This window comes from Vigna umbellata, chromosome 5 (assembly GCF_029865625.1).
Source record: "Vigna umbellata cultivar VRB3 chromosome 5, Vumbellata_1.0, whole genome shotgun sequence".
NCBI lineage: Eukaryota > Viridiplantae > Streptophyta > Magnoliopsida > Fabales > Fabaceae > Vigna > Vigna umbellata.
This window is the reverse complement of record NC_142169.1, coordinates 14,979,302-15,002,674: the sequence shown is the minus strand read 5'-3', so window position 1 is coordinate 15,002,674 and position 23,373 is coordinate 14,979,302. Positions and strand designations below refer to the sequence as shown.

The window sequence follows — 23,373 nt, the reverse complement described above, 5'->3', positions numbered from 1 at the left end:
ATTTCACTTATTTTGCAGGAGTAGAAGAATCTAGAAAGTCAAAAATACATTTTGAAGAAAAGAAGAAGAATTCAAACACGTTTAATGAAATTTATCAAAACACAGCTGCATCATCATTTTTTAGGGTTTAAGCCACAAAGAAAACCCAAGAAAGAAGGTTTCCTCAGGCCCTAGCCTAAGGTTTGAGCCATGAAGAATTCTTCACTATGAAGTAAGTCAGGCAATGTAACGTTCCAAATTTCGGGTGTCACGAGTTTGTACAAAAATCGATAATTTTAAAACTTTCTTATAGCGTGTAAACGTATATTTTCAAAAACCTCAATAATTGAACATACGTAACTAAATCAAATCGTATTAGTTCCAAAAGCAATGTCCAATTAAATCTTTTCAAATTAATTAAAATGACCAAGGAAATAAAAATACTCCACATTACATTATCTCAAAAGTCCTATTAAAAGAACTATAAAGAAAACCTAAATATTTTTCCCATCATCTCACGAATCTATCATGCATCTCGAACATCTGCAATATCATTTGCTCATGTATAACACATTATACGATCATCACCGATAATTTAATTCACAAACACACAGCACAAACACGTATGGAGTAAGTTACCGATAAAACAATCATAAAACAAGATACATACATACTGATTATATCAACAATAATCAAGCATCTCATACATAGAAGTAATAAGAATATAATTCCTAATCTTCTAACATAAACAATTCAACTATCCTAAATTACTTAATCATCGATCATCGATCCCCGATGTTATCACAAAGATCATAAATGTAGACTAATTGTCTATCCACTCAACAACACCCATGTTAGCTACACCACATGATACCATCATTATCAACTTAGCATACTTTGGAGCATCATCGTCATTATGATCACCAACACGTGTGTCACTATCATGATTAACCCCATCATGAACACCATCTTGAACACCCACAATACCATAAACAACATAATGCAAGAATCAGTCTCGTTTAGCTTCCCCTACAGGCCATCTTTAGCCTCCTCTATAGATCATTTGTAGCCTCTCCTATAGATATGCTCAAGTAGTCCCGCAATCTAGCTAAGGAACATATATTTCTGACACACAAGGACAAGAAAAACATCATCTCCCTCACACAAGGAAGGTTCAATACTCGAACATCATTCTCTTTTCCACAACTATTTGTCAAAGAGAATATCCCTCCTTTTTCAACAACCAATGCCAAAGGGAGCACCTGTCCACATATAATCTCAGGATTTACTATGTATAATAAGTAGACTTATTTTCCCACTCTTATGCTCATCAACCACACACTTAGGTACATCCCAACACCCGCTTATGCTCCAATCTCAAACACAAGTCAAGTCAGACCCTGAACATAACCACAAATCTCACTCTCTTATTATCACCACGTCCTACAGCTCCTCAAGTTTGGTCCACGTCCATTCTTCATCAAATTCGCCATTTTTAACAAAAATGCATTGGGATAATGATTATCATAAGATAATCGATTATTCCCAAGAAGTTCACAATTACACAAAATACACTATGATAATCAATTATCACTTAAGATAATTGATTATTTCAGTGGCTCTAGCACATCAAATTTTTGGATTCGTAGGATAGTCAATTATCATCCCAGATAATCAATTATTCATGAACAAAACTCAAAACAAATGCACAAATAATCGACTATAACTAGTGATAATCGATTATTGTCAAATCAAAACACATCCTGAATAGAATTCAAATGTTCAAAACACACATACATCAATCCTAAATCACAAGGAAACATACCTTTTTCTGTGTCTTTCATCTATCAATTAAGTTACAAGTAATGATTTTTGCATCATAAGGTGTTTGAATTTACATGCATATTTAATCATGAGTTTAAGGGTTTCTAGGTTTGATTGAAAATGTATTTTTATTGAATTTAGGAGCTTTCATATGATTAAAAGTATTTTTTCTACTAATTGAGAATGTACTTTAATTAGTGGTAAGAATTTCAACCATAATTAATTGAGAATTTACTTTTTGATTAATTAGCTTTAATTTGGTTAGAAGATTGAAGAATAGATATGATTGAACAAAATAGGATTTAATTGAGAATGTACTTTTGTTAGTTTCATTATGAATAATCTATAAAGGTCTTGCATTTGATTAAAAATCTACTTTAATAATCAATTCAATAATATATGGATAACAAATTATCTATTTTGGAAAAGTTGTGGAATTAGCCTATTTTATTATAATTGTTTCTAAGTTTTTTATTTGTTCTTCACTTAAACTTACGACATTCTTCAAACATCAAATTCATTAGGATATATTTTCATTCCTATTTTTAAGCATTGCATAACATTTATTAATCTTTTTAGAGTCTTCATAAGAGTCAAGTATTGAAAAGCAATTCCGTATTCGTTGGGAAACGACTCATATTACTTTAACTCCGTCTACTTTCTTGACTACTAACTTGACAATACTGAAGTTGTCTTGTAAAGTAGTATTAATTTGATAACTTCAACGACAATGTATCACCTACCAAAGACAGCTTGGACTCATCCAGTCTTCCATGTATCCTAACTAAAACCGGCAATGGACACACAAAAAGTGGAAAAGGGACTACCAGAGGATCTATAAGGAGGAGAGCAGGTTTGTTCGCGCCACAAAATGCTGGACAGATGAACAATATAGTTACAAGGATATTCAGTGCCACAAGTTCTAGTCGAGTAGAAGGAACGAGGCCCTGAAACAGCTATATGTGGGAGGATAAGGTTACTATGATGGAGCTATATGTGGGAGGATAAGGTTACTATGATGGAATTATTTCCCGACTTTTACCTTGAAGACAAGGTTGTTAAAGGCCAGTGAGTAATGATAGGATCCTAAGAGTCTGTGTTAGGAGAAACAGAAAACCAGAACAGTAGTTATGGAAACAGAACGTAGCTGTTAGTTGCTTAGATAGTGGGTTGTTTGGTAGGAAGTTGAGTATATAGGAGGGGAGAAGAGTCATACAAGGGAGTTTTCGTTGTAATCTTTGTAAGACAGGAACATTACATTCTGTGAAGGGAGGTTTATCCCTTGGAAGTGTTCGAACATTCTCTTGCCAATTTAATAAAACATTTCGGTTCTTTCTTTTGTACTACGTTAGAGAGTAGGGTGTTGGTCAGGGATTCTTACCTGAGCTTTGTTTTGGGTTTCTTATCACAAAGAAACCTATCAGAAGGACATTTTAAGTCTTGTAATAGTGACATATTGGAGGGCACCAACGATTGATCTATATAAAGTAGGTCTTCAAAAGATGTTGAACCATCTTGGGTAAGTTGTAGAGAAGACACCATTGGAGTTGAGAGAGATTTAGGCTCATGCATGTCGGCACGGTGTATAAGTTCACATATATACTATGCTTGAGAAATGTGAAGATGGGTATGTGAAATCCATGTAGCTTCAATACTAAGAAAGTAATGTAACCTTCCAAGATAGGTGATTAAAGTGTTAATGGCAGTTGGTGAGAAACTAGTAATAACTATACCATCAACATAGATTAAGATAAAAATAGTGGGGGATTTATGAAAAGAGTAAATAGAGAGGGATCACTCTCTATAGATTAGAAGCCCATTTATGTTAGAGTATTACTCAATTTTTGAAACCAAACTCATGGTGATTGCTTGAATCCATATATAGCTTTAAGTAGTTTGCACACATGATTGGGATTGAAAGAAAGAAAACCTGGAGGTTGTTTCATGAACACAGTTTCTTCAAGTTTTTCATGGAGACATTATTCACATCAATTTGTCTAATAAATCAATTAAGAGAAAGAGTAATAGTAAATATAACCGATATAATAGTGTGTTTGACCAAACGACTAAAAGTTTCTTTGTAGTCAAGACCATGGACTTGATGAGATCCTTTTTCTACTAAGTGAACCTCATATCTCTGAAATGTGCCATCTGCATTGTATTTATTCCTGAAAATCCACTTGCAGCCGATGAGGGGAGCCATTAGGAAGGTCTGTGAGTGTCCATGTGTTGTTTAGAGTATTGTATTCAGATTGCATGGCATAGAACTAATAAGGATTAGATAATGGTTGTTTAATAGAGGTGGGTTGAAGCGAAGTATTAACATTTAAAATTTTTGGTTTGGAAATACAGCTGCTTTTGACTGTGTAAGCATTGGATGTGTGTTCTAAGGTAGCACCACTTCATGAGTTGCATGGGTAGTGTGATGAGTGGTGTCAGTTGTAGTACTGTCATTGTGGGGCGGTGATGCTTGAGTTATCCTCATGCAAAGGCTGATTCAAGGGAGATAAAGAAGGTGGCGTGTGTTCAGAAGTAGGCGGTGGTAGAGTTAATGTAGCTGTGACATATAAAGTTGGTTTAATAACATAAATAGGTATGTTGGTGTGAACTGTAGGAACGGAGACGATGTCTTTTGCAGTATAAGGATTATTAGATAGTGTAGGGAAACACTGTTCATTAAAACGCACATTTCTTGAAACGTATACTTTGCTACAAGGAGAAAGACAAACATGGTAGAGCAAAAAATAAACTTTTTCTTGTTATAGGGCCTAATTAGAGAGGGTAACATGCACAACCCAAAAGCTTTAAGAGAATCGTAATCAAATGTTTTATTGAAAAGCTTTTCAAAAGGTGAGTGATTATTTAAAACCGGTGTAGGAAGCATGTTAATGATGTGAAAAACACTAAGAAAAGCTTCACCCTAAACTTCTTGGTAATGAAGCACTAACAATGAGAGATAAACCCATGTCAACCACATGTCTATGTTTCCTTTCGATTGAACCATGTTGTTGGTGAGTTTTTGTACAAGTGAGTCGATGATATTTAGCAAAATAGAAATTCCTTTGCATTGTCAGTTTGGGTAGCCTTTAACTTGTTATTGGTTTGATTTTCAACAAAGGCTTTAAAGAGAATGAAACAGTTGAAACCTGAGATTTTTAGTAGCCATATAAACCTTGAATGTGCATCTAAGAATGTTATGTAATATTTTGCCTTACTTGTACTACGCATTGGAGCAGGACTCCGTATGTCAATGTAAACAAGCGTTGAAGGGTTATGGTAAGATGAATCAGATTTATAAAAAGGCAGTCGATGCATTTTATCTTGAACACATATATATCACACAAAACATTGGAAATAACATTGTTTCCACTAATATTTATATGATTATTCTTTAAGACTTTATGAACAATGTGATATGCAGCATGGCCGAGCCGAGAGTGCCATAAAGACAAAATTATTTGTAACTGAGAGAACATATTAAAAATATTGAATAAAGATTAATCCTTTAAAAAATTAATAAACACTTTATATTCCTAATTCTGTTTACAAATAACGAATAACAACTTAGCTTCTATTGCCTGTAAAAGAATCAAATTTCAAATGTTGGAATTTCAGATTGAAAACCATTAGTGGCCTGGTATAATAGTCGATGCCCTAGGCCTCTGTAGGGGTCCATGTCCCTTTTTTCCTTTAAGTAAGCAATGCATCTCTCAACCTCAGACTTCACTTGTAAATAAAACTCTTGAGAATTCTCCTTCTTTTGGAGTTCTTGTTCCCTTCCTGTAAAACAATATCCCATTAAAGGAAAAATATTATCTAACACCACATTTTATGTGCATTCCAAATTGGGCATACCTTTCGTTTCCAATGGTTTTCCAAAATAATAGTAGAATCGGCCTGGAACTTTAGGCAAAATCAAAGGCAAATGCACTTGTTGATTTCCCACCTCACCACGAAAACCACTCCTACATTTCCAATATAATCATGTACATTCATAAATATAAGAATAGTCACGTAAACTGTTTATAGTTCTTTACATCCTCTTTATGGCAGGTTATGGATGTTATCTTCTATTCTAGTTTTCCGCAATTTTAACCTTTCCTTTCTTTATGTGTAAAAAAGATTGGACCACCTAAATGTTTCTTTATTTTATATATTTTTTATTACTGATGAAAAAAACAATAAAAATGTTGCGTATTTCATAATTTGGAATGAGAAAAAAAATACAAGATACCTCAATTGTGGAACCTCTTCTGTGAGGCTTTCTATTTCAGACCTAAAGTAAGGAATCTTCACCAAGTCATCATAATCAAAAACTACCTGAAAAGACCAATGTGTTATAATCCGTTATGGAAATCCAAATCGAGCATCTACATATAATGGGAGAATTCATTTCAAATATGGACGTTTTGATATATTAAGAAAATAAAAGGGATTGAGAGTCATATCTATAACATCTACAGAAAATATGAAAAACACATAATTTATAAATATTAGAACAATTCAATAGTGTTTGCTTAAACTCATAATTTAATCTTTATACGTGTTTTAGTTTCTTTATGTAAAACTTATTATTAAATCCATTTTTACGCATACAAACACTACATTTTTTCAATGTTCTCATAACATTGTCTGTAGTAATCGTATGTTGACGATTAACTTTAAGCATTTTTAATTTAGCCTTTATTACCATGACATCATTATACTAACAATCCTATGTTAACCTTTTAAGCAGTTTTAATTTGGTCTTTATTCATATAATACATTCGTGATTTATTCTATACAAATATGATGAATTTTTAGTTTAAAGTCCTTAATGCGTAACATACACTTAATTTGGCTTTTATTCATGTACACTATTTTATTCTCAGAGATTAAATGAAGAATCGTAACCCAATTAATCCTTTTACGACAAAACATTAACCTAAATTGCAAGCCAAAGTTGTGAGAAAGCAACTATTATTATCTAACTATTTCTCTTGCCACAAAATACAATGCCTTTTCACAATTTATTTTTTTTACTCAGCCCTCCAACACATGCAAATAAATAGGAGAGAGTAAGAGAGAGCAATGAATTCAGAAAAAGACCAAAACTTACTTGACCAACGTCATCTTCTCCAACTACACCAAAAGGAACAATTTTGGCTCCAAATCTTGCTGCCATCCTTACAAACTCGGATTGTTCAGGCCAGAACAATTTGTACTCTTCATCCTGATATTATTACAAAGCCGAAGATTGTAAGTCCAAAAAATATAAAGACACTATCTCAAAAAATGCAATACATTTCAGAGCATTAATTTAGAGACAGATAAAGTGAGCCTAAAGAATAAATAATATGTATACATTATGCAATATATGTTTAGTATATGAAGTTGATAAATGATAGTACGCAATACTCATTTGGATTTACCTTCCTATGAAGAGCCTCGCGTATTCCTCCAGGATATAACAGGACATGAGACTTGGAAGAGAAAAGCTTGAAGAGGTTAGTAGGTCCTACAGGGACAGCACCCATGATTCTGAGATTGTCAAAATAAGATATGTCTAGCAATTTTCCTGTCTTAGATCTGACAAAAAACAAGGGATGTGCCATCGCTCTAACAATGATATTTCTTTCAGAAAAAAGTCTGCACCACAGGGGAATTGCGTCTGATCCCAGCAGCATGTGGTCGCCAACGAACAAAACAGGTCCCTCTGAAGGAATTCCAGCAAGGCCTTTTACAACCGTCCCATCCTCCAATGTTGAGAGCATCACAGTTGCCACAAGGTTATACAAACTTTGAGCATTACAAGTGAAAGGTGTCAATGGTGTAACTAGTATCGGCTAATCAATATATATGATCAAATTAACCCGATTGTATTTACCTGAATGATTCTATTACTTTTCTCACCTCATCAGGCGTTGGGAGAATAAAATCAGATAAATAATCGTGATGTTTGCCACGGCGGTAGTATGAAGTTCCCTTTATTACAGTTGCCAGGTCAATGCTTCCTTCCTGCTAGATAGAGGCGCCATATTAGGGTTTTTTCTTATCTTTTTCTCCAACCAGAAGAAATGGACCATGATGATGCATGCTTGAATTCAAACACAATCACAGACATCCATTCAAATAAGTTGAAATGGAGAATCACATACCAAGAATAGGAAATGGCCACAGCCATCAAATTTACGAAGCTCGCATTTAGATTTAGGCAGTAACTTGAGTAGTCTTTCACCTTCGTGCTGACTAGGTAGTAGCTGATCGTTTCCACTAAGGGAAAATCATAAAGTAAGTTTCACTTCATACAATTGAAAAGTATGCAATGGGATTTACTTACAATCCACCTAATGTAAAAATTAAAAGGGATTGTAGTCAAGAATGGGAAATTCCACTAGTTTCATCGTTATATAATTTTGTTTCCGGTAAATTTCAAATACTTCTACAAATTAACCTTTTATTTTTGTTTGGATCTTTTGAGAGAGAAGTTAAACACGAAGGCACACCACTGATTAGACATGAATCCAAATATATATAAGGAATTGAGATTACTCTAATCTAAAATCTTAAAACAATCAATTTATCGGTCTTCTTTTTTGTACTAAACGTTAAATTTAGACTTAGATTTTCAATAATCTCTTCCTTATACGTGATTCCTTTCATATTGATACAAACTTTAAGTATAGGCATTTCAAACTATGAATACCTCTTATTTTTAATGTACTTCATCATAATGGGACACGGTTGTTATGAAGTTCAGACATGCCTCATAAATAGTGTGTCCTGTGTTCGACATGTATTAAACACCAATACACATATGATACTTGTATGACACACATATTGATACTTGTATGACACACATATTGATGAAGTATTCAATTTGAAAGACATTCTTTTGTTCCTCGCATTATTTTGACATGACTCTGACACAATGTTAATATCACAAATGAAATGATTTTCCAAAAACGCATAGACTTGTAAACTTATTACACATGTTTCTATTTGATTATAAGGCGCAAATTTTATATGATGACTACTTTTCGCTTTTTGGATATTAAATATATAGATTAGATTCATTTTTGTGTCCGACAATGTGTTTAAATTATTAAATTTGACTAATCTTGTTTATAGATGATTTTAAAAATCTAAATACATAGTGATCTGATATATAAATCTGTGTCCACATGTCATACATTTTGGAGACTATACGTCGTGAAGTGTCCGTGTCCAATTCGATATAAGAATCATATTGTACTTGTTTAGTCATAAAGACGAATTATCGGTTATCATACCTCTGAGTGGATCTTTTGAAAAAAGTTTTATGAGAGATTCAACAATAATTTACCATTAGTGTCCAAAGGTAAGATACTTCACTTCCAACAGAAAGCGAAAATTTAACAAAGAAGTTATGATTCAGTATTTTAACAGATATAATTGAACAATGTCAAAGAGAACGAACCTGCAAAGTATCAAAGTCTGAGCTTGGATTGAATAAAGGCGTGAATTGGCATAAGCAGAAGCCGACTTAAGCATTTTTAGTTTCCAGAGAAGTGTTTCTTTTGGTAATATCTCGGCAAGAATCTGAGAGTTGAATAAAGATTACATTTTCAATATTGAAACTAAATTAGGGATAAAGCTCAAACTAAAAATAAAAAATCCAAAGTAAACAAACTTAATTCAAGTCAATCAATTTACTTAAAATTTCAGCATATTCTCACTTTTATGAAGTTTTGGTTACAAGAAAGAAGAGAAAATACGGTATCCAATTTTCAATTTATTCTTCTGGAAAATGCCCCTTGCATTATCATTACTATTCATACAAAATGCTTCAGATATTAAAAATCATGAAGAAAAGGTCACACATTACTGTTCCAATATAAATGTCTCCATTTTTTTAACTAAGTGCTAATTGAAGCTTACCGGGAGAGATAATAAGATAGTTGTAAAATCCTTCACTAGCTCTCCAGCAGTAGTTTGTAGGGGAAGCCCTTGGACCACACTATCCAACGCCATCCTCAATGATTCACCTAATGTTACGAGAAATGTTGAAGGCATTAATAGAGAAAAAGCATCATTTTCTAGGTAAATGAGAGAAAATATATAGCTCCTTCGTATATGTATGATGAAAATTATTCAGTGTTGAAGGATCATGAACCAGAAAATTTAGCATAAGCCCCTATAACATTGAAGTTAAAGTGGCTGGTGATCTGATATTCTAATTAACTAAGAAAATAAGTGCTTCATAAATATTCAGTTATAAATAAGCAAAAACAACAAAAAATGGGAGACACAGTGCAGTTTACGAGAGTATCTAATCTCTTAGACAAAAGGAATCATAGATATCCAGCAAAGGTGTTTATTTAAAGTATCTAATCTCTTAGACAGTGCAGTTTACGAGAGTTTTCATAAGAGGGAATAATAGCTTATTTTTCAAAAGTTCAGCTGCAAAAAAATAGGTTAAACATTTTGAATAAAATAATAAGATGAACAAAACACAAACAGTTTCTTTTGGCTCGAATTATCATGAAAATTAATTCAAGATAGCAAAGAGCTCTTAAGGTGAAATTTAAACCTAAAGATATATGGTATGGATCTTTATTAATTAGAAACAAGTTCTTAGAAAAAGGAAAAAAGCTTAGCCTTCACTTCAGAGCAAGATACACAAACCTTGTGTCAATCTGAGAATGTCACGCAAACCAGGAGAGAGTGAATCAGGCAAAGCTTCCAATAATGGTGTTAGAAGTTGCAAGTCTGACCTGCTGAACGAAGTAGCTGCAAAATTGGATGGGGAAGGTGACATCAGATTTTGTCCATCTTTGATATGCAGTTACAGAGAATCAACTCGAATGCTGTATACTACATGTCATTCAGAGCTTTAACAAGTTACCTGGGTTTGCCAGAATTAATACAAAATCAATATCAGGATTAAGTGCTGCAACAGCCAGTGCAAGGCATGATCCTAAAGATTCTCCAACAAGATATATGGGCCTGTTTCGTGAACGTTGATATTCCGACCTAACTGTTACCTCAACTATTTTGACAAGGTCTGCAACAGGGGAAAATACATGATTGAAAGATTAGATAAATGTGTAACTAGGTAGAGGGGAAAAAGTACCTGGAAATGGTGTTCGGTCTGCTACAGGGATATGCAAGCACCACGTATCAAAAATCCTTCATTCAAGAAAGAAAATAACAAAAATAGTATTTCTCACAAAATCAGTAAGAAGATGTAAAATAACAATCTGGTGAGTGTAATTTGGCCTGAACACAAACCTCCCCAGCTTCTGATGATGTGAAATAAGTCCAAGTCCCACGCCATCAATCCCTGTAAAATTTAGAATGAAAATTTTTTAGAATCTCTCTGTGTTGCTTTTAAGAATCACATTTATAAAGAGCTATCAAACTAAGAGGTTGAATGAGCTAAGATAAATAAACGTGACTAAAAAGATAATTTTAAATTAAAAAAAATCTATTCTAACATGTTCATAGAGACAAATTGTAAGATTAAAAATTATTTAATAGTGAAATAAACCACTTGAAAAGTTACTCATAGTTATTTTCTAATCTTGATTATTTAAATAAAACCCAATGATTTATATTCGTCGTTTCCATTACTTATAATAAAACGTTTCTTTCAAGTGGTAGTATAGGAGCCGCGTACAGTGAAACTCTTTTACAAAGCGTAAGAAAAATAAGCATTATAACGACTTCCTCTATGTTTGTCGGTGAGAGTGATACGCATAATCCTTTCTAACTTTTTAGTTGAATGCACGTTTAAAAGGCTGAAAACTTGTTACCAAACACATTATAGCTAGCAACAGAATTGAAAACACAGGGAATGCGACAACCAAAGTACCTTGAAAAAAACAAACAACAAAGGAAACGTGACTAAATAAATATAAACTTACGGCCTAAAATGGGTTAAATATGTTTTTAGTCCCTGAACTATCAAGCGATTTTGGTTTTAGTCCCTGCTCAGAACTTTGATGGTTTTTAGTCCTTATTGTTTTGAAACTCTGAGTAATAGTCCTTAAAATTGGACGGTGTTAAGTTTCAGTGGAGGTGGCAAACGGCGTTGCCACGTGATCACTGATATGCTCTATTCTCTGTGTGCCACGTTGGATGTTTAAGTGTTTGGACTGAGATTAAGTTAGTTAACCACTTAATGATCTTTTATAAATCAGATTTGAAGAAGTTGGGTTCTTCTTCGTGACCGTGACGACCGCCGCACGCTCGGTCTTGTACTCCTCCGCCGCACGCTCGGTCTTGTACCATCTCCGTCAGCATCAGATGCATTAAAATGCTCTTCTTTCCACCAACCGATATCATACCCGAAAGACTCGTTATCTGGTAAAAATAAAAAATAAAAAAACACAACATTCAATAGACAGTCACCATGATTAATCATCGGTATCTAAACGCACGGCGATCTCAAGTTCAAATCCATAGCACGCAACTACATTAGTCGATTATAGTAGTGTTACTCGGATCTAAAGGCTGGAAAAGGGGACAGGCCTGCATTTTGAGCCCAACTGGGAGGATCGTACTCGGAGAACGAAACAAAGCCATCGTGATTCTTATCGTGAAGCTCCATTTCCCTCTGGGTGCGATGCAGGACCTCGCGCTGTGCCTGGTGGAGGTTCCATTGAGTCAACTCGTGCTCGGTGACGAACCAATCGGCGGGGTCCACATCGATCTTGGGGAACAAGAGTATCAATCTGGTGGATTACCTGCTTCTCCCACTCCTTGTCCTCCCGGTGCCGCTCCAGCTCCGCCACCAAGGGGTCGAAGGCCACGGCGTGGTGGCGCGACGGTGCTAGGGTGAAGTTGGAGCGGAGCTTGAGGCGGCGGCGGTGGTGGCCGGAGAACTTCTTCGGTGAATGAGAGAAGAACAAGAGCAGCACTGGCGCGACAACTATGTAGACGAATATCAACGTCTTGGCCATCGCTAAGGGACAGCCACCAGAAGAACCCACTTTCTTCAGATAACGTGGCAGACAGAGAATAGAGCATATCAGTGATCACGTGGCAACGCCGTTTGCCACCTCCACTGAAACTTAACACCGTCCAATTTTAAGGACTATTACTCAGAGTTTCAAAACAATAAGGACTAAAAACCATCAAAATTTTGAAGAGGGACTAAAACCAAAATCGCTTGATAATTCAGGGACTAAAAACATATTTAACCCGCCTAAAATTTAGGAAAAACAGGACTACGATTATAGTTAATAAATTACTTCAGATTCTTTACAGAGTTTTTTTTTTTAATGTTGTTCTTCTTTCAAAATTTTCAAAATATATTAATATTAATGTAGTAAAATTTTGTATATATTTTAAAACATAAAAATCAATATATTTTTTTGGTGTATTTGGGAAACTCGGAAAAAGATAGTACCAAAAATTTTAAAAAGAATCCAAATTTGTTATAAAATATCCTACACCTGAAATCCGAATTAATTGAAGATTAAGTTTCAATTGACTACCTTATAAAAAAATTGCATTACGGTATCATTTATTAAGAAAAGAAAACTAACCTAAATTTGTATATTATGCAGTTTTTTTTTTCTTTTCGATTTTCTTCCTCTTTGATAGAGACCAATGTTAGACAAATTTAAATAATTCCATGATCAAATTATTTATCTAATATAAATAGATTATAAATGGAAGATACATTTAAAATGAAATCGTTGGTTTACTTAATTTCACTTAATGTAACGAGGAACGATAAATTTAATTCTGAAATTATTATTCACTATCACTCAAGGTTTTAAAATTAATAAAATAAAATTTAAATCATTCAATAGTCTCTATTTTTACAGCAAAATCACTCATACTTTTAATAAAATTAAATATATTTATATTTATATTTTATATTGAATTTTATTTAAAATCGTTTTAAAATTGTTAATAGAAAATAATTTTAATAGAAAAACTAAATTCAAAATTAATTTTAACTAAAAAAATGTTTAACTTGTTTATCAATTTTATTTCATAAAATAAAATAAATTTATCAATTTTTTTAATTCTTTTAAATTATTATATATTATTAAAATGTATAAAATTCAATAATTTCTAAACATATGCTTGAGTTGATTTAAAAATAATAATTTTACAAATTTTAAAATAATTTTAAAATATTTTATAACAATCTAAAACAAATAAATTTAAAATTTAAAAAATAAATAAATAAATTTCAATGTACTTTTAAATAACTTAATATTATTAAATTATTTAATTAAAATATTAATTTTAATAAAAATATTTTTATAACATTTACACAAAAACTGAATTTCATTTTATTTTGGAGAGGATTGTTTAGTTTTTAGAAAAATTGAAACAAAAATAAAAATTAAAAATGAACTAAAATAAAATGACTAAACTGAGAGTGAGACAACAACACTTATCCTTGAAATTGAACATCAACAGGATGTCACTTTACATCGAGACAAATTTAACCAAATTGTGAGAAGAAAAACTGAAAAAAAAAACCCTTTTCATCCTAAATTTGCATATATATATATATAATAAATTTATTCTGAAACAATTTTGAAAGATTTAATTTTCATCCTAAAATTTTATTTTATTTCAATCTAAACATAAAAGTAAGTTGTTTTTGAACAGTTAAATTAAAAAATAGATGAAGAAGTAATCCACGAGCATAAATAGAATACAGGTGTTACTGCATATATCCCATCAAAGATTTTGTCTCTTTTTATTCATTTTAGAATGAACTTTACTTAATGTAATTTTTCATTTCAGAAATTTCATTATTGTATTGAATGTAGGAAGTTACAAGACAAAGTGAGAATTTCAATATCCTTTTTCAATGTACATAATGATGCTTTTATGTTTCAGGTCATTTTTGACAGATCAAAGGAAATAAGTTGATACATTTCTATCCATTCCTAATTCTGCCATTAAAATTGGTTATAAGCTTTAACATTTCTACTAAACAAATAACAAATTATAGTCTAATCGATTTAATACTTATCTACTTCTTTACAAAAATGACATCATAATTTTATTTAAAGTTAAGTATGTTTGTAATGTTTAAGCTTTGACACACAAAATTATAATTCATTTATATCTTAAACTTTAATACATTTTAATTATTAAACATTGATATAATTTTTATAGTTCCAATATATTAAATTTTTTTTACATATCAAATATATTTTCTGATAGATATTGAAGTATTAATATGTTTAATGGTATAAATACCTTAAATATTAACATAATAAATTTTTGACAAGTTAATAAAATTTAAAGTAATCGAATTAAAATAACTATACTAATTTAGATGATCAAAATTTTAGATATAGACAAATTTTAAATTTGTGTAAAAATTCAGAAATTAAAAACATATTTAATCTTTTTATTTATAAAGATTATGTTTAAACTTAATCTTTGTAAAATATTATTAATAAACATTAAAATATTTAAATAATGAATGATGATTTTATCATTATATATTAAAATATTTAAATAATGAAGGATCCTTTTATTATTATATATTTGTGAATTCATAAAAGAAAATATTAAAATAATAATATAATAATAATATAAATATTTTTTATAAAATTATAAGGGGAGAAGTGTAACAAGAAAGTTTTGCATCCATTCATTTTTTTTCTTTGTTTTCTTATTTTTGTTTTTTTTCATTTTAGGAAAAAAATATTTTTATTGATAAGATTTTAAAGTAGTTTGAAAAAATAATTCAATCTATTAAGAAGTGGAATTTTGTTTGAACAAATTATTTTGAAGTAAGAAAACCATATATAAAATTATTATTATTTATTTTCTTTAGTGAGATGTTTTAATTTTTTATTATTATTATTTATATGTATTTTCTCCATGTATTTATATTTATATTTTATTTACATTTATTATCTATTTATTTTATTTAGTAAGATGTTTTTTATCTATTTTTTATATTTATTTGTGTTTATTTACATTTATTTATTTTATTTAGTGAGGTATTTACCACTTCAATTTTATTTATATTTATTTGTTTATTTATTTGGTTTAATGAGATGTTTTCAATCTTAAGTGTTTATTTATATTTATTTTATTTAACAAGAAATTTATAATCTCATTTATATTTATTTAGTCTATCAATTTAATTTAGTGAGGTGTTTACAACCTCATTTTTTATTTATATTTATTTAGACATTTATCTTACACGGTTAGGTATACATAATCTCTTTCTTATTTTTATTTATTTTATTTAGTGAGATGTTACTAATTTTATTATTATTTTATTTTAATTTATTAATTTAATAAAGTGTTCATATTCTTATTTTAATTTAACTTTTACATGTAAAATACTTGAACATAAAACAGTTTTTGTTCATCCATCAAAAATTAATTAAGAGAAAAACTAGTATATTAGCTAAAAAAAACTAAAAATCCTTTGAAATTGATGTAAAGCCTTTTTAAGCCTATTTTCTATTGTCGTCTTTCATACAGTCTTTTATGGGATAAGAGATACAATAACGTTGTGTATTTTATTTATGGTGATAATAATTTTAATTCAAAAAGAAAAAGTTTAGTTTTAATTTGAAGAATTTGAAGAATATAGTTTTATTAGGTGAAAGGGGGCAATTTAAAATAAAAATTACTAAACGAACACCAAAAGGCATAATATATAAATACAACTTTTTTATTTTCAAAAAGTAAGATATAGGTTAGTTGTTTTGAAATTGAAGTGTGTTGTGTGACTAGAAAATACCTAGAATTATTGCAATAATAACATATAGAGAAACAATTTAGGTGGTAAGAGTTAATTGAGGTTCTTAGTATGCGAATTTAATACGATGAAATAATACTGTGACTTAAAGAATGAAACAAAACTAACCCTATCATGGTGGTTTTGTGATAAAGATGATATTTTAGGAGGAAGATTGTGATGTTGAGATAAGAAAAATGTTGTTGTTGATGAATACATGTATTGCAAAGAAAAAATTATGATAAATGTAAAACTTTACAAAAATATCAACATATGTATTCATGTTCAAAATTAGAATCTTATATATTTATGTGTGTTTAATGTTGAATGATTTATATATAATTAAAACTTTATTAATGTTATAAAATGCATGATTTTTTTTATATTTTTGTTGTTGTTTGTGTTTTGTTTAATGCAATAATCATATAAATATATTATAAGTGAACATAAGATAAGGTGAATAAATTTGTAAAAGATGATAAAGAACATTAATAAAACTTGTGAAATTTAAATATTATATTATATTATAAATATGTAAACATAGGATTCATGTTTGAATAATGTAAAACTTCTTGAACATAATAAGATAGGTTTTTTTTCTAAAGAACTTTAAAAATAGGTCTGAAATAGTTAACAACTAATTAAATATAAAATAAAGTTATTTTATAATATATTTGATGAATTGCATCAAATTACAAAATTTTCTATTTATCAGAAAAATAAAATCAAATTCAACTTAATCGTTTTAACAATTCATGTGAGTCATGTGAGGGCCTGTAAATTTAACAAAGGGTCTTTGGGCCTTATGTGGGGCAGCCAGGCCCATCAGACTAAGGCCAACTTGACCTTAGGAGGGGCTCTTCAGAACACATTCTCTTCCTTGAACCTCATTTCTTTTCTCTCTCTAAACTCTTGTGCCCTAAAGCTCTCTCTGCCTTCTCTCTAGATTTCCAACTCTCTGAACCGTAAGAATTCGAGATAGGCACTTCTCAAGCGTTCGCGGCGTAGGGAGCTTCATTTCTACCGAACGTTTTCTCCGTTCCGACCGGGTGTGGTGGAATTTTCGTGTGTGAGACACTATAAAGGAGCGTTCCTGTGAGCTTGGTAGTTCAACTCCGAGGTAAGGGGAGCTAGATCCTTTTCTATGGGTTGAAATTGTATTTTGATATTTGCTGCATGAATTGTATGCTGGAAATTTGTGATTGTGGATGTGGTTGGGCTGAGATGATAATTGAGATTGGTATGTTGATGTATGTATTCTGTTGGAGGGGTGATCAAGTGGAAAGTAAAGAAAGTATACACTGTTTTGAACAAGCTGGTAGAGTTTTGGGTCACTTTGAGAGGAAGTGAGGTAGTGATTTTGGGAAGTAAGGATTTTGAGTACATTTGGGCTGTGGGGATAACTTAGGTAAGTCAATTGTGACTTGTTAGAGTCATCAAACTGATCAAAACAGGTGCAAAATGATTGTTGTCAACTGGTATGGGGCTGGACGACTTCTGGTTCGCGCCCGGCGCCCCCTGGTGGCGCCCAGGCGCGGGAATCCAGCAAAAAGTCGCGCCCAGCGCCCCTACTGTGGCGCCCAGGCGCGAGGTATTCGCAGAAAATTGTTTTGTCTTTGTTTTTGATAGTTTTTGGGGTTCCGGATGTCCGTTTTGGACGTTTCTTAAGTCGATTTGGAGGTTTTGAACCCTTCCGGAACTGTTGGTGATGGTTTCAAAGCCATTTTCTTTGTCTAAGTATGAGTTACGGGGTTTTGTGTTGTTTAGTGGTTCTCTTGGGACTGTTATTGTCTGGTAATGTGTATTGGATTGATTAATGTTGTTTGCTTAACAGATTGTCTTGTATGTGGGATGTTTGGAATGCATAGTATGATGATATTTATGTGGAAAGTATATGAATGTATGATTAATATTGTTTGCTTAACAGATTTTCATGTACATTATGTATGAGGTATGAGTGGTTGGAAATAATGTGGTTGTGAACTATAATGATGTATGTGAGTATGAATTGGACATCTCAGGGTGAGATGACTGAAAGTGGTTGTGTGGGGTGTTGATGTTGTTCGGTATAACTGTATGGAGCTTTGAACTGGTATGTCTATCCCTACACTCGAAGCACTGTTCATACTCAGATAAAGGAGAGCAGTGTAAGTGGTGAGAGTAGAGGGAGGTCCTCGTCTATAGTCTTAGAGTTTAGACATAGACAGATTGGGGGATTTACCTTGCATAGTGTTGGGGAGTGCCAGCTGAACTACGCAAGTGCAAAGACGACCAATAGTTCGATAGTTATACAAATCCGGATGAGTCGTGTGAGTGTTTGAGCCATGTTTTTAAAGGGTATGTTGTTAGTTGTTCTTTTATATGTGATTTAGCATGATGACATCAATTAATTGTACTATATGTATAACATGCTTTTTATATCTAGCTCACCCTTGCTTCTTTGTTGTGTGTTGCTTTTGTATGTTTTTCTTTGCGATGATCATCCACTTGGATGGGAGCAGATGTTGTCGAGGAGGTTTCCTTGGAGCAAGAGCTGGAGGAGAATGATGCTGCTGCACAGTCTACTTAGGATTTAGATATTTAAACCTTTGGAGATTAAATACTCTAAAATGTCTAAGTTTAAAACTCTGTATTATATTTTGGATGACTGTAATTCCGTATTTAATTGCAAGTCATACTCTAACTGTTCTCTTTATTGGGAATGTTGACTCCTAAATTATATGATGTGGTTACTATATTTTGGGATGTCACGAGTCACATGGGCTCACTTCACGGTAGAGACATCCAACCTTTTTGTTTTTTTTTTCATTCAATCTTCTTTAATATAAATATATATTAAATGTTGGTGAATATTTTCAATATGTATGAGTATATTTTTACATTATTTTAGAAGTATTACTTTCCTGTTTGAATCACCTTAAATCACAAAGGCTTAATACCCTATTTTGTCCCCAGTTTCGTTCGACAATGTCAAATTAGTCCATAGTTTTGTAAATATATATACAAATAATCTACACCCCCTTTTTGATTTCATTCATTGAATTTCGTTTGTTGATTCGAGCTAAGTTCTATAAAAACACCTGCCTTTTTTTAAATATGCTGAACAGTTCCTGTAGGTTAAGCGCCCCTTGTCAAAGAAATGAAAGAATAACAGGAATATTTAACAGGAATATTGAAATAGGTTTCATTCTTTATAGGATCCACTTTCTGAAGATCTCTTCCCTCTCTTTGGGGTCGAACATTCCTTGCAACAATTCGATAAACAGCCCGTTGGGATAGATATAGATACCCCCCTAGAAACGTATAGGAAGTTTTATCCTCGTACGGCTCGAGAATATCAAAAATTCTATGTATTTCGAAAATTATGATGTAAAATAGAGCAATAAAATCATCAAATCCATTAAACAATGACTTAAGTATTTTTCTTTCGTATTTTCTTTCTGAAAATAAAACTCTTCCTATTTTTACCTCCATAACTCAATTTGAAGAATTCTAAAAAAACTAAAAAGAAAACCAAGCCTTTAGCAGCTATCGTTTGTACGGATTTGACGGAAGAAATTTCATTGATATAAATTTTATTAAATAGGGACGTAATTGACACACGTTTTAAAAGAATTGACTAATTTGACATTGTCGAACGAAACTGGGGACAAAATAGGGTATTAAGCCAATCACAAATTATTAAAGTAAGCTCTTTTTAAAAATGACCACATTGAATAAAACTTAAAACGAAAATAATTATTTTTATAAACTGGTTTAATTTATATTATTTTTTCATAATCTTTTTACTATATTTAGATATAAATAAGTGGACTGGAATTTTAATATTTCTAAATATTTATATTTTCAAATCGGATTAAGATTAAACTTTATGTTATCAATTTGGAGTATTTATTATTTTTTAGTAAAATATCTTAATAAATTAAGAATATTTAAAAGATAATTAATACAGTGTTCAATTATAATATAAGTTTTTGAAAGAGAACAAAAAAATTATGTGAAAATAATATAAGGGGGTTACATCAAAGAGTTACTACACAAACATTTCCGGCCGTGGTCACGCTCTCGCATGGAAAAATGCCAAAAATAAGCTCTTCAAATAGAGTAATGATAAATTGGCTATATTCCTATTTTTAGTAAAGGAAAGAGTAACTGAAAGGTTTGATAAATGAAAGATAAGAATAACAAAACAAAACAAAGAAAATGAAAGACATATTAAGGATATCGGAATTTTACAAAAGTCCAACAATAAAAAGAATATCTAAACTTAAGGTTTCCAATACAAGATCATTTATGAAAATTTATTTTATTTTATGTCAACTTTATTGTGCTACATTATTTTTGAAATTTTTACATAATTTGTATAAAATCTTCGCTTTAATAATTTATATTGACCTAAGTTTTGAATTTAGTTCTAATAAAGTATCTTACAAAATGTAGGTTTTAAGCTATTATATTTGCGTCAGATATTTGCATTACACATAAAAGAATATCGTAAATTTTATTAAAACAAAAATAGTTAAGAGATAGAAAAACTAAATGATATGCATATAAAAAATCACTAATTTTAACAAACTTTTAATAAATTTTTAATAGTAATAAAATATGAATTGAAAAGAATTTTATTTATATAAGTTACAAGTAAGCAACTATCATTTCAATCATTTAGTTATTTTTATTAAAGGGAAAATAAGACTGTTTACACTGAAAAAAAAATGAAAAATAAAATAAAACTAGTAAAAGATTAGTATTTGATGTAATAAAATAAATTTTTTAATATATATTCATAAAAAAATATATAAATAAATTTTCAAAGTAGAAATTAATTTTTAAATATTAATCAAAGTTAAAATAAATTCAAAATTAAAAATTATTATAAAATTCTAATAAATAATAAAGTTATATTTCAAAATAATAATATATTGAAATATGTTACTTTACAAAATATCAAAATTAAAATTAATTAAAATATTTAATACTTTTGTCTTGATTATCTATTTTAATACAATATTAAAACATATATATTAATAAACATTAATATAATAAATTAATTAAAAAAACATAAATTAAGTAACTTTTTATAATAAAGAAACATATATTAATAGAATGTTAAAATTAATTTAGTTTGCTGTATTTTATTTATTATATATATATATATATATATATATATATATATATATATATATATATATATATATATATATATATATGTATATACACACACATTAATAAAGTATTAATGATATAATTAGTAAAAAAAATTATCAATTGTATTCATAATTTAATTAGTCATGTAAAAGTATATAATAATAAAATATTTATTATTATTATTATTGCTACTATTATGGTTCATAAATATTTTATTATTATTATTTATTTAACACTAAAAGTATTATTGATTATTATAGTTTTTTGTTTTTGCAAATCTTTTGTATGGAGAGTGGAAAATTGAATTACGAACTTCATTCTCCTATATTAAATTTCGTTTTCAGTCTTTCAATTTGTTTTCTTTCCGTATGCACGACATTTCTGAAAAGAAAAAACACTCATTATTTGAGCTTGTGTATTCCTTAACATCATTTGAGCTTATGTATTACATAATAGTGTTTTTTTCTTATTATGCAGCATTGAATGATAGTTAAACAATACGTTGATAGTTTTTACCATCACAGCAAATAAATAGCCGAACTATTAGAACAAAATAAAAGATAATTATAAATTACTTAATTATTACTTTCTACATAATTAGTGCAATTAAATGAAAAGAGAACATTTTAATTTCAACAATACTGAAAATAATTTTATACTAAAATTTGAATTTATATAAATTTAATATCAATTAATTAAATTAATGAATTGATTTAAATACATAAATTAACTGAGTAACTAGAAGGCAATTAAATGATGAGAAAAAAAATTACTGACCCGGCAAAAAGAGCAGTAGAGGAGAATTATCCAAACGCCCAGCGCACTCCAACGGCGAAAACCACCGCGGCGGTCCACCGTCCGGTACGATCAACTCCTTTGATTGCTCCAAATATTCTTTCCAACCATTTGTCCCTACCTTGTCGTTCTCTTTCTTCTCATCTGCACGCTCCATATCAGCCGTCGTCGCCAGAACTCGCTCCACCGACGTCGCAACCCGCGTAGTCATAATTGAGGTTCGGTTGGAGTACAGTTTTCCGACCGGCGACGGCGGATGACAGAGAAAAGGCGCGGCTGGAAAGAGACAGGCTGTGGTGGCTGCCATGGCGGTGGAAGATTCGACTATATATGAAAAAAGGTGGGAGGAAGTAATTAAGGTAACTGAAAAGCAAATTAGAAAATGAAGTTGGTGAGTTTAAGAACAAATGAGGACTCAATTATTTATATTTAGAGAAAGAAAGTCTGAAAAAGGAAGAGAAATTTAATAATTACATTATCATAAAACTGTTGAATAATTGACACCATTATTTATACATGCAAATATCAAAAAGAAACTTTTACATATACTTTTCATTTCTTCCAACACCAATTAAAAAATAATATATCTTTTTTTCTCATCGATTCATCTTAAATTATTTTAGATTTTAACAAAAAGATGGAGTATTTTTTGGTGTCAACATTTTTAAACAAAAAATTATAATTTTATAAATATTAAAATTAAATTATAAAAATAAAAAATAATTATATATGATTGAAATTTTATTTAATTAATAATAAATAAGCCTGATCGTAATACACATATACAACAGTTAAACCATGTTGACATAAATAACAGTTAAAAGTTTTTAAATTACCAGTCTTTGGATAAGAATCTATTTTTCATAACAAAACACATAGGAAAAGTTCCTCTTTCTAGATGAATGTGATACCGAAAGAGT

General features: G+C 30.5%; 1 protein-coding gene across 2 annotated transcripts; it reads right to left on the bottom strand.

Moving 5' to 3' along the window:
* Nucleotides 1-5,280: 5,280 nt before the first annotated feature.
* On the bottom strand, nucleotides 5,281-22,859 carry LOC148197795 (phytyl ester synthase 2, chloroplastic-like). 2 transcript variants are annotated; one of them, XM_088091514.1, is made up of 14 exons: nucleotides 22,436-22,859; nucleotides 11,056-11,107; nucleotides 10,898-10,953; nucleotides 10,670-10,828; nucleotides 10,450-10,554; nucleotides 9,703-9,809; nucleotides 9,242-9,363; nucleotides 7,941-8,055; nucleotides 7,670-7,803; nucleotides 7,215-7,581; nucleotides 6,902-7,015; nucleotides 6,038-6,123; nucleotides 5,659-5,768; nucleotides 5,281-5,583 (listed from the first exon to the last, which is right to left on the bottom strand). In XM_088091514.1, the coding sequence occupies exons 1-14, from the start codon at nucleotides 22,758-22,760 to the stop codon at nucleotides 5,393-5,395; spliced, it is 2,043 nt and encodes a 680-aa protein (XP_087947640.1). In that variant the 5' UTR covers nucleotides 22,761-22,859; the 3' UTR covers nucleotides 5,281-5,392. The 2 variants fall into 2 exon arrangements, with proteins under 2 accessions (XP_087947640.1, XP_087947641.1); XM_088091515.1 differs by having other exon boundaries at nucleotides 7,670-7,800.
* Nucleotides 22,860-23,373: the final 514 nt, after the last annotated feature.